The following is a 12,401-nucleotide window of genomic DNA, read 5'->3' on the forward strand; positions in this document are numbered from 1 at the left end:
AAAATGGTTAAAAGAAAAAATATAAACAAAGTGTAGCTTGAGTTGTCACTTTTCCTTCTCACAAATTACTCTTGCGTGCTTCCATGTATGGGAAATGAAATGGCAATTTTATTGTTTTAATTATAATCTTTCTCTCCATTAGTGTCCTCTAGATGTGTTAAGGGAGAACAAAACATGAAAGACAGGGACAGATGTGTGGTAATGTCTTTGTGTAATGTGTGCATGTGCTTGCATTATTTTTGGACGGAATTATTACTAAAGATGTGGATAACCACAAGTTCAAAATGATGGGTGTGTGTGTGTGTGCTCTTCTAGCAGTCTTACTGGTGTTGATGTGTGTGAGTGTGTGTGTGAGCTACTCTAGCAGTCTTACTGGTGTTGATGTGTGTGAGTGTGTGAATGTGTGCTACTCTAGCAGTCTTACTGGTGTTGATGTGTGTGAGTGTGTGTGTGAGCTCCTCTAGCAGTTTTACTGGTGTTGATGTATGTGAGTGTGTGTGAGTGTGTGAATGTGCTCCTCTAGCAGTCTTACTGGTGTTTATGTGTGTGTGTGTGTGTGTGTGTGTGTGTGTGTGTGTGTGTGTGTGTGTGTGTGAGTGTGTGAGTGTGTGTGTGAGTGTGCTTCTCTAGCAGTCCTACTGGTGTTGATGTGTGTGTGTGTGTGTGTGTGTGTGTGTGTGTGTGTGTGTGCGCGCGCGTGTGTGTGTGTGTGTGTGTGTGTGAGTGTGTGAGTGTGTGTGTTTGTGCTCTTCTAGCAGTCTTACTGGTGTTGATGTCTGTGAGTGTGTGCTCCTCTAGCAGTCTTACTGGTGTTGATGTGTGTGAGTGTGTGTGTGTGTGAGTGTGTGTGTGAGTGTGCTTCTCTAGCAGTCCTACTGGTGTTGATGTGTGTGTGTGTGTGTGTGTGTATGTGTGTGTGTGTGTGTGTGCGCGTGTGTGTGTGTGTGTGTGTGTGTGTGTGTGAGTGTGTGTGTTTGTGCTCTTCTAGCAGTCTTACTGGTGTTGATGTCTGTGAGTGTGTGCTCCTCTAGCAGTCTTACTGGTGTTGATGTCTGTGAGTGTGTGAGTGTGTGTGTGAGCTCCTCTAGCAGTCTTACTGGTGTTGATGTGTGTGTGTGTGTGTGTGTGTGTGTGTGTGTGTGTGAGTGTGTGTGTGAGTGTGTGCTCCTCTAGCAGTCTTACTGGTGTTGATGTGTGTGTGTGTGTGTGTGTGAGTGTGTGTGAGTGTGTGCTCCTCTAGCAGTCCTACTGGTGTTGATGTGTGTGTGTGTGTGTGTGTGAGTGTGTGAGTGTGTGTGTGAGTGTGTGCCCCTCTAGCAGTCTTACTGGTGTTGATGTGTGTGAGTGTGTGTGTGTGTGTGTGTGTGTGTGTGAGAGAGTGTGTGTGTGTGTGTGAGTGTGTGAGTGTGTGCTCCTCTAGCAGTCTTACTGGTGTTGATGTGTGTGAGTGTGTGTGTGTGTGTGTGTGTGTGTGTGAGTGTGTGAGTGTGTGTGTGAGTGTGTGTGTGAGTGTGTGTGTGTGAGTGTGTGTGTGTGTGAGTGTGTGAATGTGTGCTCCTCTAGCAGTCTTACTGGTGTTGATGTGTGTGTGTGTGTGAGTGTGTGTGTGAGTGTGTGAATGTGCTCCTCTAGCAGTCTTACTGGTGTTGATGTGTGTGTGTGTGTGTGTGTGTGTGTGTGTGTGAGAGTGTGTGAGTGTGTGTGTGAGTGTGTGCTCCTCTAGCAGTCTTACTGGTGTTGATGTGTGTGTGTGTGTGTGTGTGTGTGTGTGTGTGTGTGTGTGCTCCTCTAGCAGTCCTACTGGTGTTGATGTGTGTGTGTGTGTGTGTGTGTGTGAGTGTGTGAGTGTGTGTGTGAGTGTGTGCTCCTCTAGCAGTCTTACTGGTGCTGATGTGTGTGAGTGTGTGTGTGAGTGTGTGTGTGTGTGTTGATTTGTGTGAGTGTGTGCTCCTCTAGCAGTCTTACTGGTGGTGATGTGTGTGTGTGTGGTGTGTGTGTGTGTGTGAGTGTGTGAGTGTGTGTGTGAGTGTGTGCTCCTCTAGCAGTCTTACTGGTGTTGATGTGTGTGTCTGTGTGTGTGAGTGTGTGTGTGAGTGTGTGTGAGTGTGTGGTCCTCTAGCAGTCTTACTGGTGTTGATGTCTGTGTGTGTGTGTGTGTGTGTGAGTGTGTGTGTGAGTGTGTGTGTGTTGATGTGTGTGAGTGTGTGCTCCTCCAGCAGTCCTACTGGTGTTGATGTGTGTGTGTGTGTGTGTGTGTGTGTGTGTGTGTGTGTTGATGTGTGTGAGTGTGTGCTCCTCTAGCAGTCTTACTGGAGTTGATGTGAGTGTGTGTGTGAGTGTGTGCTCCTCTAGCAGTCTTACTGGTGGTGATGTGTGTGAGTGTGTGTGTGTGTGTGTGAGTGTGTGCTCCTCTAGCAGTCTTACTGGTGGTGATGTGTGTGTGTGTGTGTGTGTGTGTGTGTGTGTGTGTGTGTGTGTGAGTGTGTGCTCCTCTAGCAGTCTTACTGGTGGTGATGTGTGTGTGTGTGTGCTCCTCTAGCAGTCTTACTGGTGGTGATGTGTGTACTGCCGTACACTTACTCTATCCCATAGCCTACGCTAGCATTTATATGCAATATATATAATTGCCACCACCGACATTTTTTTTTCTGTTCCTACTCTCCTTACCCCTGTAACAGTAATGTATGTATGTGTTTGTATGTATCATGTATATACCATATGATGTTTATATATATATTATGTACATCTACCAAATGCATGCTGTGTACAACACTTGTTGTTTCCCTTCCCCTTCTGCCACACAACCCTCCCCCATCCCCCCTTCCTATCTCCTCCCGGCCAACCTCAAGCAGATGGGTCCCCCCTTATGTGCCGCAGTTCTGCTTAAGGTTCCTTCCTGACTAACAGGGAGTTTTCCTTGCCCCTGTTGCCATTGTGCTTGCACTAAGGGGGTCCAGGCTGTGGGCTCTGTAAAGCGTGTGTGAGTGTGTGTGAGTGTGTGAGTGTGTGCTCCTCTAGCAGACTTACTGGTGTTGATGTTTGTGAGTGTGTGTGTGTGTGTGTGTGTGTGTGTGTGTGTGTGTGTGTGTGTGTGTGTGCGTGTGTGTGTGTGTGTGAGTGTGAGCTCCTCTAGCAGTCTTACTGGTGTTGATGTGTGTGAGTGTGTGCTCCTCTAGCAGTCTTACTGGTGTTGGTGTGTGTGAGTGTGTGTGTGTGAGTGAATGTGTGTGTGTGTGTGTGTGAGTGTGTGCTCCTCTAGCAGTCTTACTGGTGTTGATGTGTGTGAGTGTGTGTGTGAGCTCCTCTAGCAGTTTTACTGGTGTTGTGTGTGTGTGAGTGAGTGTGTGCTCCTCTAGCAGTCTTACTGCTGTTGATGTGTGTGAGTGTGTGTGTGAGCTCCTCTAGCAGTTTTACTGGTGTTGATGTGTGTGAGTGTGTGTGTGTGAGTGTGTGTGTGTGTGTGCTCCTCTAGCAGACTTACTGGTGTTGATGTGTGTGAGTGTGTGTGTGTGCTCCTCTAGCAGTCTTACTGGTGTTGATGTGTGTGTGTGTGTGTGTGTGTATGCTCCTCTAGCAGACTTACTGGTGTTGATGTGTGTGAGTGTGTGTGTGTGCTCCTCTAGCAGTCTTACTGGTGTTGATGTGTGTGAGTGTGTGAGTGTGTGTGTGTGTGAGTGTGTGTGAGTGTGTGCTCCTCTAGCAGTCTTACTGGTGTTGATGTGTGTGAGTGTGTGTGTGTGCTCCTCTAGCAGTCTTACTGGTGTTGATGTGTGTGTGTGTGTGTGTGTGTGTGTGTGTGTGCTCCTCTAGCAGACTTACTGGTGTTGATGTGTGTGAGTGTGTGTGTGTGCTTCTCTAGCAGTCTTACTGGTGTTGATGTGTGTGAGTGTGTGTGTGTGTGAGTGTGTGTGAGTGTGTGCTCCTCTAGCAGTCTTACTGGTGTTGATGTGTTCTCAGCTGGACCCCGTAGAGAAGGACTGGCTTTACTCCGCTGCCTGTGCACAGGTCTCCCACCTCACACTGCTGCTTGAGCAGGAGCCTGCATTGGTTAACAAAAAGGTACCCTCACTGTGTGACTGTCCAACAGCTACTGCTGAAATACATTTGTGCGAACACATTCATCTACATTTACAAATATATATTTTACAAATATCATGGCATGTCATAATCATGTAATTTCATATACTTTTATGTGTTTAAGTATAATACTGCTTGTATTGTCTTTTTCTCTTTCCTGTATGGACTCCTTATCAGGACTTCACCTCTGTGAGTGTTTTCAAAGAAATATCTAAAAATATTATTTAAGAAAATAATTTAAGGATAGTTAAATGACATGAGAATATTCAAATTATCTAAAAAAATGTGTCTAAATGTGTGGTTATTGTGAGATAAAATTTTTGTTTTTTGTACATGCAAAACACAGAGATAGCTACATCATGCTATAGAGCTCATTTATTAACAGGGACAGCAAAGCTTGTAATGTTGACAAGGACAAGCTTACATACAAGCAAAATCTGCAATCTTGTATTCAATGTAGAATTGATTCAGTAAGACAATGATCCAAAGCATACGATATAAGCATATGGAATCCTAATGGGAATATGATCTTTAGAGGGATATGACAGTTGCTGGAGCCAATCAAAATTGGGAAATTGTGAGTGTGGGAAATTGGTGCAAACCCACCCCACAACAAGCTCTATCTGTCAAATGTGTGTGCACCATACATTGAGCTCCATGGTCTGAATAAGAATGAGTTTAATTTATTTCTCTTTTTGCTGACATTTACTATAATGAGTTTTATCAGTGAAAGCCTTGAGCCGTTGCAGTCAGATCTTGAATGAGTTTCAGGATACCTTTTGAAATATTTTCAACCCCTCTTCCAGCATGCTATTTTGGGACATTACAGTGAAATGTTTGCATGTGTGAGTCTGTGTGTATTTGAGACTCACTATATTCTACTTCTTCCCATTGCTGCTGTTCTGTTCCTGGGTGCTCTCCGAAGGGGGTAAGTTTGGTATACCTGCATGTTGTCTCTACATTTGTGTTGAACTGAATAAAACTCATAATCCAGGAAATAAAATGCTGTTGAACCAAGTAAAGTAATGCTGATGCAAGCTCAAGTTGTTATTTCCCTTCACATAGTATTACTGTGGCATGACACACCCTCTAGCCCCCTAGAAAACATCCAGGTGCAGGGTAAGGCAGAAAAGTGCTATCTGAACCCTGCATTTCAAAGCTCTACTATCAAGAGGATTATGATCGATAGCCTTTTAGCCACTGCACCCCCCTGAAACAAACCCCTACAAGCCCCAAATCCTTTATTTGTCCCCTGTGTGCGCTTAACAGCTCTGGGCTGATGTTTGCTGCCCTTCACCCCTGCAGACCCAGTGGGTCAGGGGTTCTCACACTTTCCTGTGTCAGACCACCTTCTAAGACATTGTTAAGCCCTATCTCTGTGCCGGTCCATGTCCTTCTAGAGAAGACACAAGCCTGCAGGCATTGAAGTGCAGGAACTTAAGCCTATAGGTCCCAGCCACTCAGGTCTAATCTCACAGTAATACAGCAAACTGGGAAGGTGCTCTCCCACGGGTGCTTTGATGTGCTCAACTCCTAACCCCCAACACACACACACACACACACACACACACACACACACACACACACACACACACACACACACAACACACACACAATAAACACCACACCCCATTGTCCTGCCCACTAGCCAGGCCACTAAGGAAAATAGTAAACTCCAACCAAAAGCTGATTGCTGGGAAATATATGGACCCCAACATAGCTGCATTTGAAAATGTAGCTAAGATTTCTATTCTAACTCAAAAGTGACAACATCTGCTTTAAAATGGGACATGGTAAGGATCAGACAAGGACAGACGGATATATATCATGGAGATAGATATCACTTGACCTAGTAAAATGTCTGAAATCCAGTGCATATATTATACACCATGATTTGTCCTGTGTACCTTCAACGTGTTGTCCAGTTTGGCTTGATTGATTAGCTTGATTGATTGGCTTGCAGATTGCCAGTTGGGGTTCATTGTAGGGGAGATATAACTGATCCACCTTTGTTTGGCAAACACTTACCCCTGAGTTTCTCATAAAGGTTAGCTTACAATTCAGACTAATACACAACGCCACATGCTACTGTTCAGTGGATTGGAGGTGGTTTCTCAGGGAAGACTGGTCTTCAGCTATTATTAAAATTTCAGCAGAATTTTATAGTGAATCATCAAGATCTGCTTGTGTGTGTGTGAGAGAGAGAGAGAGAGAGAGAGAGAGAGAGAAAGAAAGGGGGGGAGTGAAAGGTCCAACAGATTCGGGTTGCCTTAGATACTGTATGACTAAAGGCCCTTTTTTATTCCAATTAAGTCTTTCTATGCATTGTTTGTTTCTGACCTGTACAGCATTACTTCTAAAGTGTGAAGACTGAGAGCTGTCTGTTGCTAAAGAGACACCTATGAGACACCTCACTGATCTCTCTTTTTGTCTCTCTCTGTCACTTTCCTGTTATTTCCCTGTATATCACATGGTTCTTCCCTGCCTGCCTTTATTTAATGGACCACCATCTGTCTTCACCTGCTCTTAGTTTGTAAGTATATCATCTTCGTGTCCCTCTCATGGAGGTTGTTTCTGTGTGTTTACATTGACGCTGTCATGTGTATTTCTTTTGTTCGATTGTCTAAAAGTGAGCTAGAGGTGTGCTTGACTGTAGGGTGAAAGGTGATGGAGATAGATTGGGGAGTGTAAGGGGGTTGGTGACTCTGCTGGTCGCTTGTGCGATGGACGAGGACAGGAGACGCCACATCCTGCCCTGTCTCGTCTATCACACCCAGACCCCAGGAGGGCCGTCCAGATGCCACTCAAGACAAGCCAGACAGCCCATCTATCTCAGCTGTTTGACAGTGGGAACAAAAGAGGCGTACACATTGTGTAGACTCCATCACACTATCATTCCATCATAATCTGTCCATTAAGAGTGGCACAGTGTAAGGAGAGGAAGAACCACCTCCCTTATCAGTTGGTCAGTCAAGGACAGCCATGCATCCCAGCAATCTTAAACCTGCTATACTTGACTTCAATGGACTGGGAAGAGTTGCTGTGTCCTAAGCTGCAATCTCGTGTCATTATGGCTCTTGAGTTTGAATTGCTGAATACCATCATTCATATTACACTTAATGATGTTGTAAGACCAATCTGTTCTATTGCAACATTGCACAGAGCTGAATAGCTAATCACAATTTACAACTACTTAACACAGCCATGGTGTTGATAATGAATTGAGTGTTGTGTCATCTGCACCATGGTAATGGTACACTATTCTAGATATAATTGTAGGCTTTACCACATAATACACATACCTCTGTTTTATGTATGTGTGTGTGTGTGTGTGTGTTTGTGTATGTATGTGTATGTACTGTATATATATATTTTTTTCATAAATGTCTACGTGTCACATATATCTTTCTATGTGTTTTCATAGTGCACATTTCCGAAGGTCTGATGTGAGTGCAAGAACGTTTGTATGAACATGGATATAAGCCTAGACCTTTTAGTGCACATGTGTGTATGCGTGTGGTTCCCCCCACACATCATCCCCCCTCCCTGTGTTGTTGACATGCTCTGATGGCAGGCTGTTGGCTGGGTGTGTCTTCCATCAGAGGGTCACACTAACATCATCAATCTTCCCCCTGTGACGGCAGCTAATCCCCCTACCTCACACGCACACATACACACACATACACACTCCCAGAGTGGGCTGACTGGTTTGTTGTTTTGTAATTAGGCTGTCATTAGACTGCAGGAAACTGTCACCCCCTCACCCTGTCCCTCTCCCTCTGTGCACAGCTGGTTGCTCCCAGCACTGTCCAATTGTATCTTACAACCAGTGCCCCCCAGGGCTTGATATGGGAATGGCCTTAAGCCTTTACATGTGTCCAGAATGTGTCTCGGCCCAGTGCATACCTATGTAAAACGGTGCTCCAGACCGCTTTTACTACAGCATGCCTTTGCAACACGAGCCTGACCCTTATGGTTCATTATACTTCCCTGTGAGCCAAACTCAGACCTGGGTCTCTGTTCTTTGTGTTTGTGACGTGTATGAATGTGTGGTGTTCTGCTCTCATGTGCCCCTCTCCTTCCCCCTGGCCAGACAGCTCTGCACTGGGCCGCTAAGCATGGCAAAGAAGACATGGCCAGGGCCATGCTTAAGGCTGGAGCGGACATCAACACAAGAGCAGTGAGTGTGACCCATGATACAGCTGCACTCATACACACACATGCTATATGTATGAGAGGAGAGACAAGAGCTCATACACACATGCTCTATGTATGAGAGGAGAGGCAAGAGAAGTCATTTGTGGACTTACAAGTCGGAAAATATGCTGAAAATGCATTATATATTCTGAGATTAAGTGTGGAAGCACATACTATGGTGTGTGTGTAGTTTATTGAAAGAGGAGTTAAGAACCTTAAGAAGAACAGTGAAGTAATTGGATCATTTAGGTCATTCAGCTGTTTTCGTACTATAACTCATGGAGATCTAATAATGTTTTTTTTCTTCTTTTTTTCAGCATGTAAGTCCATCCTGTGACGGGATCATAGGGTAGTGGTAAACTGTCCTGTGTGTATGTGATTAGATTCATGTTTGACACGTTTGTATATATTTACAAACTCCTAATTGGCATGGTAGTCTATATATAAATATAGTTACACTGTTTAGAATATGCTGTTGTCCAAAGTGACTTACAAAACATTAAAGCAACATTTTAAGTAAAAACAATCAATTAATAATAATAATACAGTACAAATAATAATAATAATTATTATTATAAGAAGAATCATAATAATAATAATCATAAAAGTACTGAATAACAAAACTATCATTATATTTATAAAGTATGCCTCATTAGAATAATTAGACAGATGATGTTTAAAATATATTTAAATATATATATTTATTTATATGACTTGTGTGTGTGTGTGTGTATACAAGTGTGTGTGTGTGTGTGTGTGTGTGTGTGTGTGTGTACTTCTGTGTCAAATAGGATGTACAGCCTTGTTTGTGTGGGTGTGCCTCTCAGCCCCTCTGATGTCACAGGTCTAGTTGGTTGGGTCAAGACTAGGTGCAGCTGTGTAAATGAGCAACTGGCTCTCCATGTCGCTACAAGACCATTTGCTCATTAATCACACATCATGTTAAACGTTTCCCCTAAATAACTTTTCATTTTTCCAACTCAAAGCATCGCAATTTTGAACAATTACCAGGTCAATTATGAGTTCATAGCTAGATCTTGTTGCTGTAACCTGTGTTCATTTATGTTCTCTCTCTCTCTCTCTCTCTCTCTCTCTCTCTCTCTCTCTCTCTCTCTCTCTCTCTCTCTCTCTCTTTCTCTCTCTCTAACCGTGTGCCTTTGTATGCCACTGGTCCTGGGAAATGACAGGGGGTAATTCTTACAAGTTCTTTGCTTTCCTTGTTATATATACAATGCAACTTTGGCTTCATTTCAGTTTTGCTCAGCTATTTTTCCATTCTCCTTTTGCATATGTGCAGGGTTATACTCCTCTTCACATCGCTGCCCTGCACGGCCATCGACAGATAATGGACTTGCTTGTAGGAACCTATGGTAAATGAACAGCTGAAGTTAGCATTATATTTCTAAACACATAAAATGCTGTATTTGAGTCATTCTGTGAAAATGTATGTAAAACACCATTCACTGCTCATCTGAGTTAGCGGTCTACATATTTGAGAAATGTCATATCCAACGTACTCCTGTGTCTCCTAATCCTTCTAGGAGCAAAGGAAAACCTGCGTGACTACAGCGGACATTTTGCTCACTATTACATAAGCCCAAGAGACTCAGCTGATGAGGACATTGAGCTGCGTAAGTTTGCTTGCGTTTAACCACATTCAGTTTCATTGCACACAACTGCACCGCACTGATAACTTCATAGTGTAAGTATGCGCTCTGTTGAAGCAGTGTAAATGTGTTCAAATTGTACTCTGTGCTAAACTCATATTGGTCTATATTTAGTTGAACTTGTGCTGGAGCAGCTTGTTCCTTCTAATTCATGTTCTAAAATGCACCCTTACACTGAGTTGGTTTCAAAGATAGATGATACTTTTTTTTTTTTTTACTAATTAGATGTCCCAGAGTGTCATACAGTCCAGGTGAGTGAGCGCAAGAACAGGAAGTTGGTGTCATTATTCCACTCAAAGAAGAAGTGGGGTTCAGCAGAAGAGCTTGCCCCCGTGCCTGAGGAGAGGAGCACACCCCATCAGCTCATGATTCCTGCATTCCGGACCAGGAAGTTCTCCCGCTAATAATCCAGCATCAACCGTTCACGACCTACATGAAGACCAAAGCACACAGACTTATTCTCGCACAAAAACAGATAACAATCACCTCATACATGCACAGAATGTTCTTTTTTGCTTGCACAACACAGATTGAACTGCCATGCCATACATGTTAAGTTTGGATATGTTCATGTCTCACACCCACACTCATAGACTCACTATCCAGCAACATTCCTAGGCAGTTCCTAGCTCAGACAAATCAAATTTGTTCAGCTTTGCTTATCAGGAGGAAACTCTTTCCACATAGTTGGTTGAGATGTGGCTAACAATGGGGACCATTTTGATATGTCTGTGTCGGAGAGGTTGATTTCTTGGTTTATTTAGGTTTCATATTTATCCATTATTAATTACCAAGTTTTTAATGGAATAATTATCTGATATTACAAAGTAATCCAACTGAACAAAATATATATGTTAAAATGTCCTTTATAGGATTTTTACACATACATAAACTAGTTTTAAAAGGGATGACTCAAGTATATTTTCACCATTTCCTTTCTGAAACACAAACAATGCAAAGAACCATTAGTTTAGGTAATGTTGACAACAAATGTATATTTGTATATATTCTCGCCAAGTGATACATGTGAGCCAAGTGATACCTGATGTGCTTAAATGCCAAGAAGTCCCATTATATGCTTAACAGGAGTTTGTCATTGATTTCAAAGGCTTAGTGGTTCTCCTGATGCTATCACCCGAGCCATTCAGTATTGTCCAGTGACTTTTGTTGTCGCTTGACAGTCAGCTCAATGGGCTAAATTTAGCATTTATTGGTAGTGTCATTTTTAAGAGTAGTGTTTGGGTGTATCACTCTTATCTTGATTCATTGTCTGTGTTACATGATAAAATCAGGCTTGTTGCCAAGGCCAAGGGTTTTGTTGACACCAGAAGTGCTTGCCATATTGCTTTTTGCACACTGCTAATCACATATATTAACACTCATTAAACTATTTTGATATCAGCTGTTTCTTGTCTATTTTTATGTCATTCTCCAGATTTATCTTCTGTGAAACTGCAATGTCCCTCCAGTCTTGCGTACTGACCTAACAGGATTACACCTCATCACATTCTCCCTTAACAGCAGCAGCCTCCACCTCTCTTGAAGTTTGCCCTCGCTACAGAGAAAAGACTAAAACATCCCCTTATCCTCTCTATCCTCATTTTCTACTCTTTTTTTCACAGCCCATCTTTGATCTTGAAGGGGTTTCTTCTTTCTGAGGCCAGCAGATGGAGTAAATATGTCTCCTATTGACTTTCATACAGCCTTAGCCCTTAACACCAGCTTATCAGCCAGAGGCCAACACATTGCATTTGTAGTTGTCAGAGGAGTGGGGCAAAGGCTGAGTTGTGTCCTTGCCTTTTTAGGGGGGTTCTATGAGGGAGGGTTGAGAGGGGTATTTTGTAATAGATACTTATCTGACTGCCCCCAAGAGTGGCCCTCTGAAGAGATTAGGACCTAGGGAGGCCATATTAACTTTAATCCCATGCTTTGAGGCCTTACCCCCTGCCCCTCCCACCCACCCACCCATAATTTCAAAAAACACTGCCTCCTATACCCACCCTGCTTATCCCAGGACTCTGTTTGTGTGTGTGTGTGTGTGTGTGTGTGTGTGCGTGCGTGCCTGCGTGCGTGCGTGCGTGTGTGTGTGTTGAGGGGAGTTGCCTTCTATCGGCTCTCTGTGTAAAGGAAGCCTGTGGCTAGATGTCGGTGGGGGGTTCAGTATGTGAGTGTTTCTGGGTGGGTATTCAGTGTGTCAATGGCAGACAGTTTTTAATGAAAATCAGATACACACACTCTCTCTCTGAAGAGATTAGGAGCTACATTGTCAGTGTGGTTGCTCATTTCCATGAGAGCAGCACCCCCACAGCCCCCAGCCGGCTTTGTTATCTAGGTTCTGAAAACAGTGGGCCCACGGCTCCTGGCTTCCTTGTCACTTTTGTTTTACAAATGGCTTCCAAATGTAGATGTCATGTCCCAAATACAAAACAACAGAGAAAAGGTGGACTTACAGGCGCAGGG

General features: G+C 43.5%; 1 protein-coding gene across 1 annotated transcript in view; it reads left to right on the forward strand.

The window, feature by feature from the left end:
- Positions 1-11,342, forward strand: part of LOC105906395 (ankyrin repeat domain-containing protein SOWAHC) — a 22,454-nt gene extending 11,112 nt beyond the window's left edge. Inside the window, exons 6-14 of the mRNA XM_042707650.1 lie at positions 3,958-4,059; positions 4,255-4,266; positions 6,608-6,610; positions 8,171-8,257; positions 8,592-8,594; positions 9,462-9,464; positions 9,572-9,644; positions 9,816-9,905; positions 10,167-11,342. Coding sequence (XP_042563584.1) covers positions 3,958-4,059; positions 4,255-4,266; positions 6,608-6,610; positions 8,171-8,257; positions 8,592-8,594; positions 9,462-9,464; positions 9,572-9,644; positions 9,816-9,905; positions 10,167-10,345 — 552 coding nt within the window. The 3' untranslated portion in view covers positions 10,346-11,342. The remainder of the gene's footprint in view (positions 1-3,957; positions 4,060-4,254; positions 4,267-6,607; positions 6,611-8,170; positions 8,258-8,591; positions 8,595-9,461; positions 9,465-9,571; positions 9,645-9,815; positions 9,906-10,166) is intronic.
- Positions 11,343-12,401: the final 1,059 nt, after the last annotated feature.

This window comes from Clupea harengus, chromosome 4 (genome assembly GCF_900700415.2).
Source record: "Clupea harengus chromosome 4, Ch_v2.0.2, whole genome shotgun sequence".
NCBI classification, from domain to species: domain Eukaryota; kingdom Metazoa; phylum Chordata; class Actinopteri; order Clupeiformes; family Clupeidae; genus Clupea; species Clupea harengus.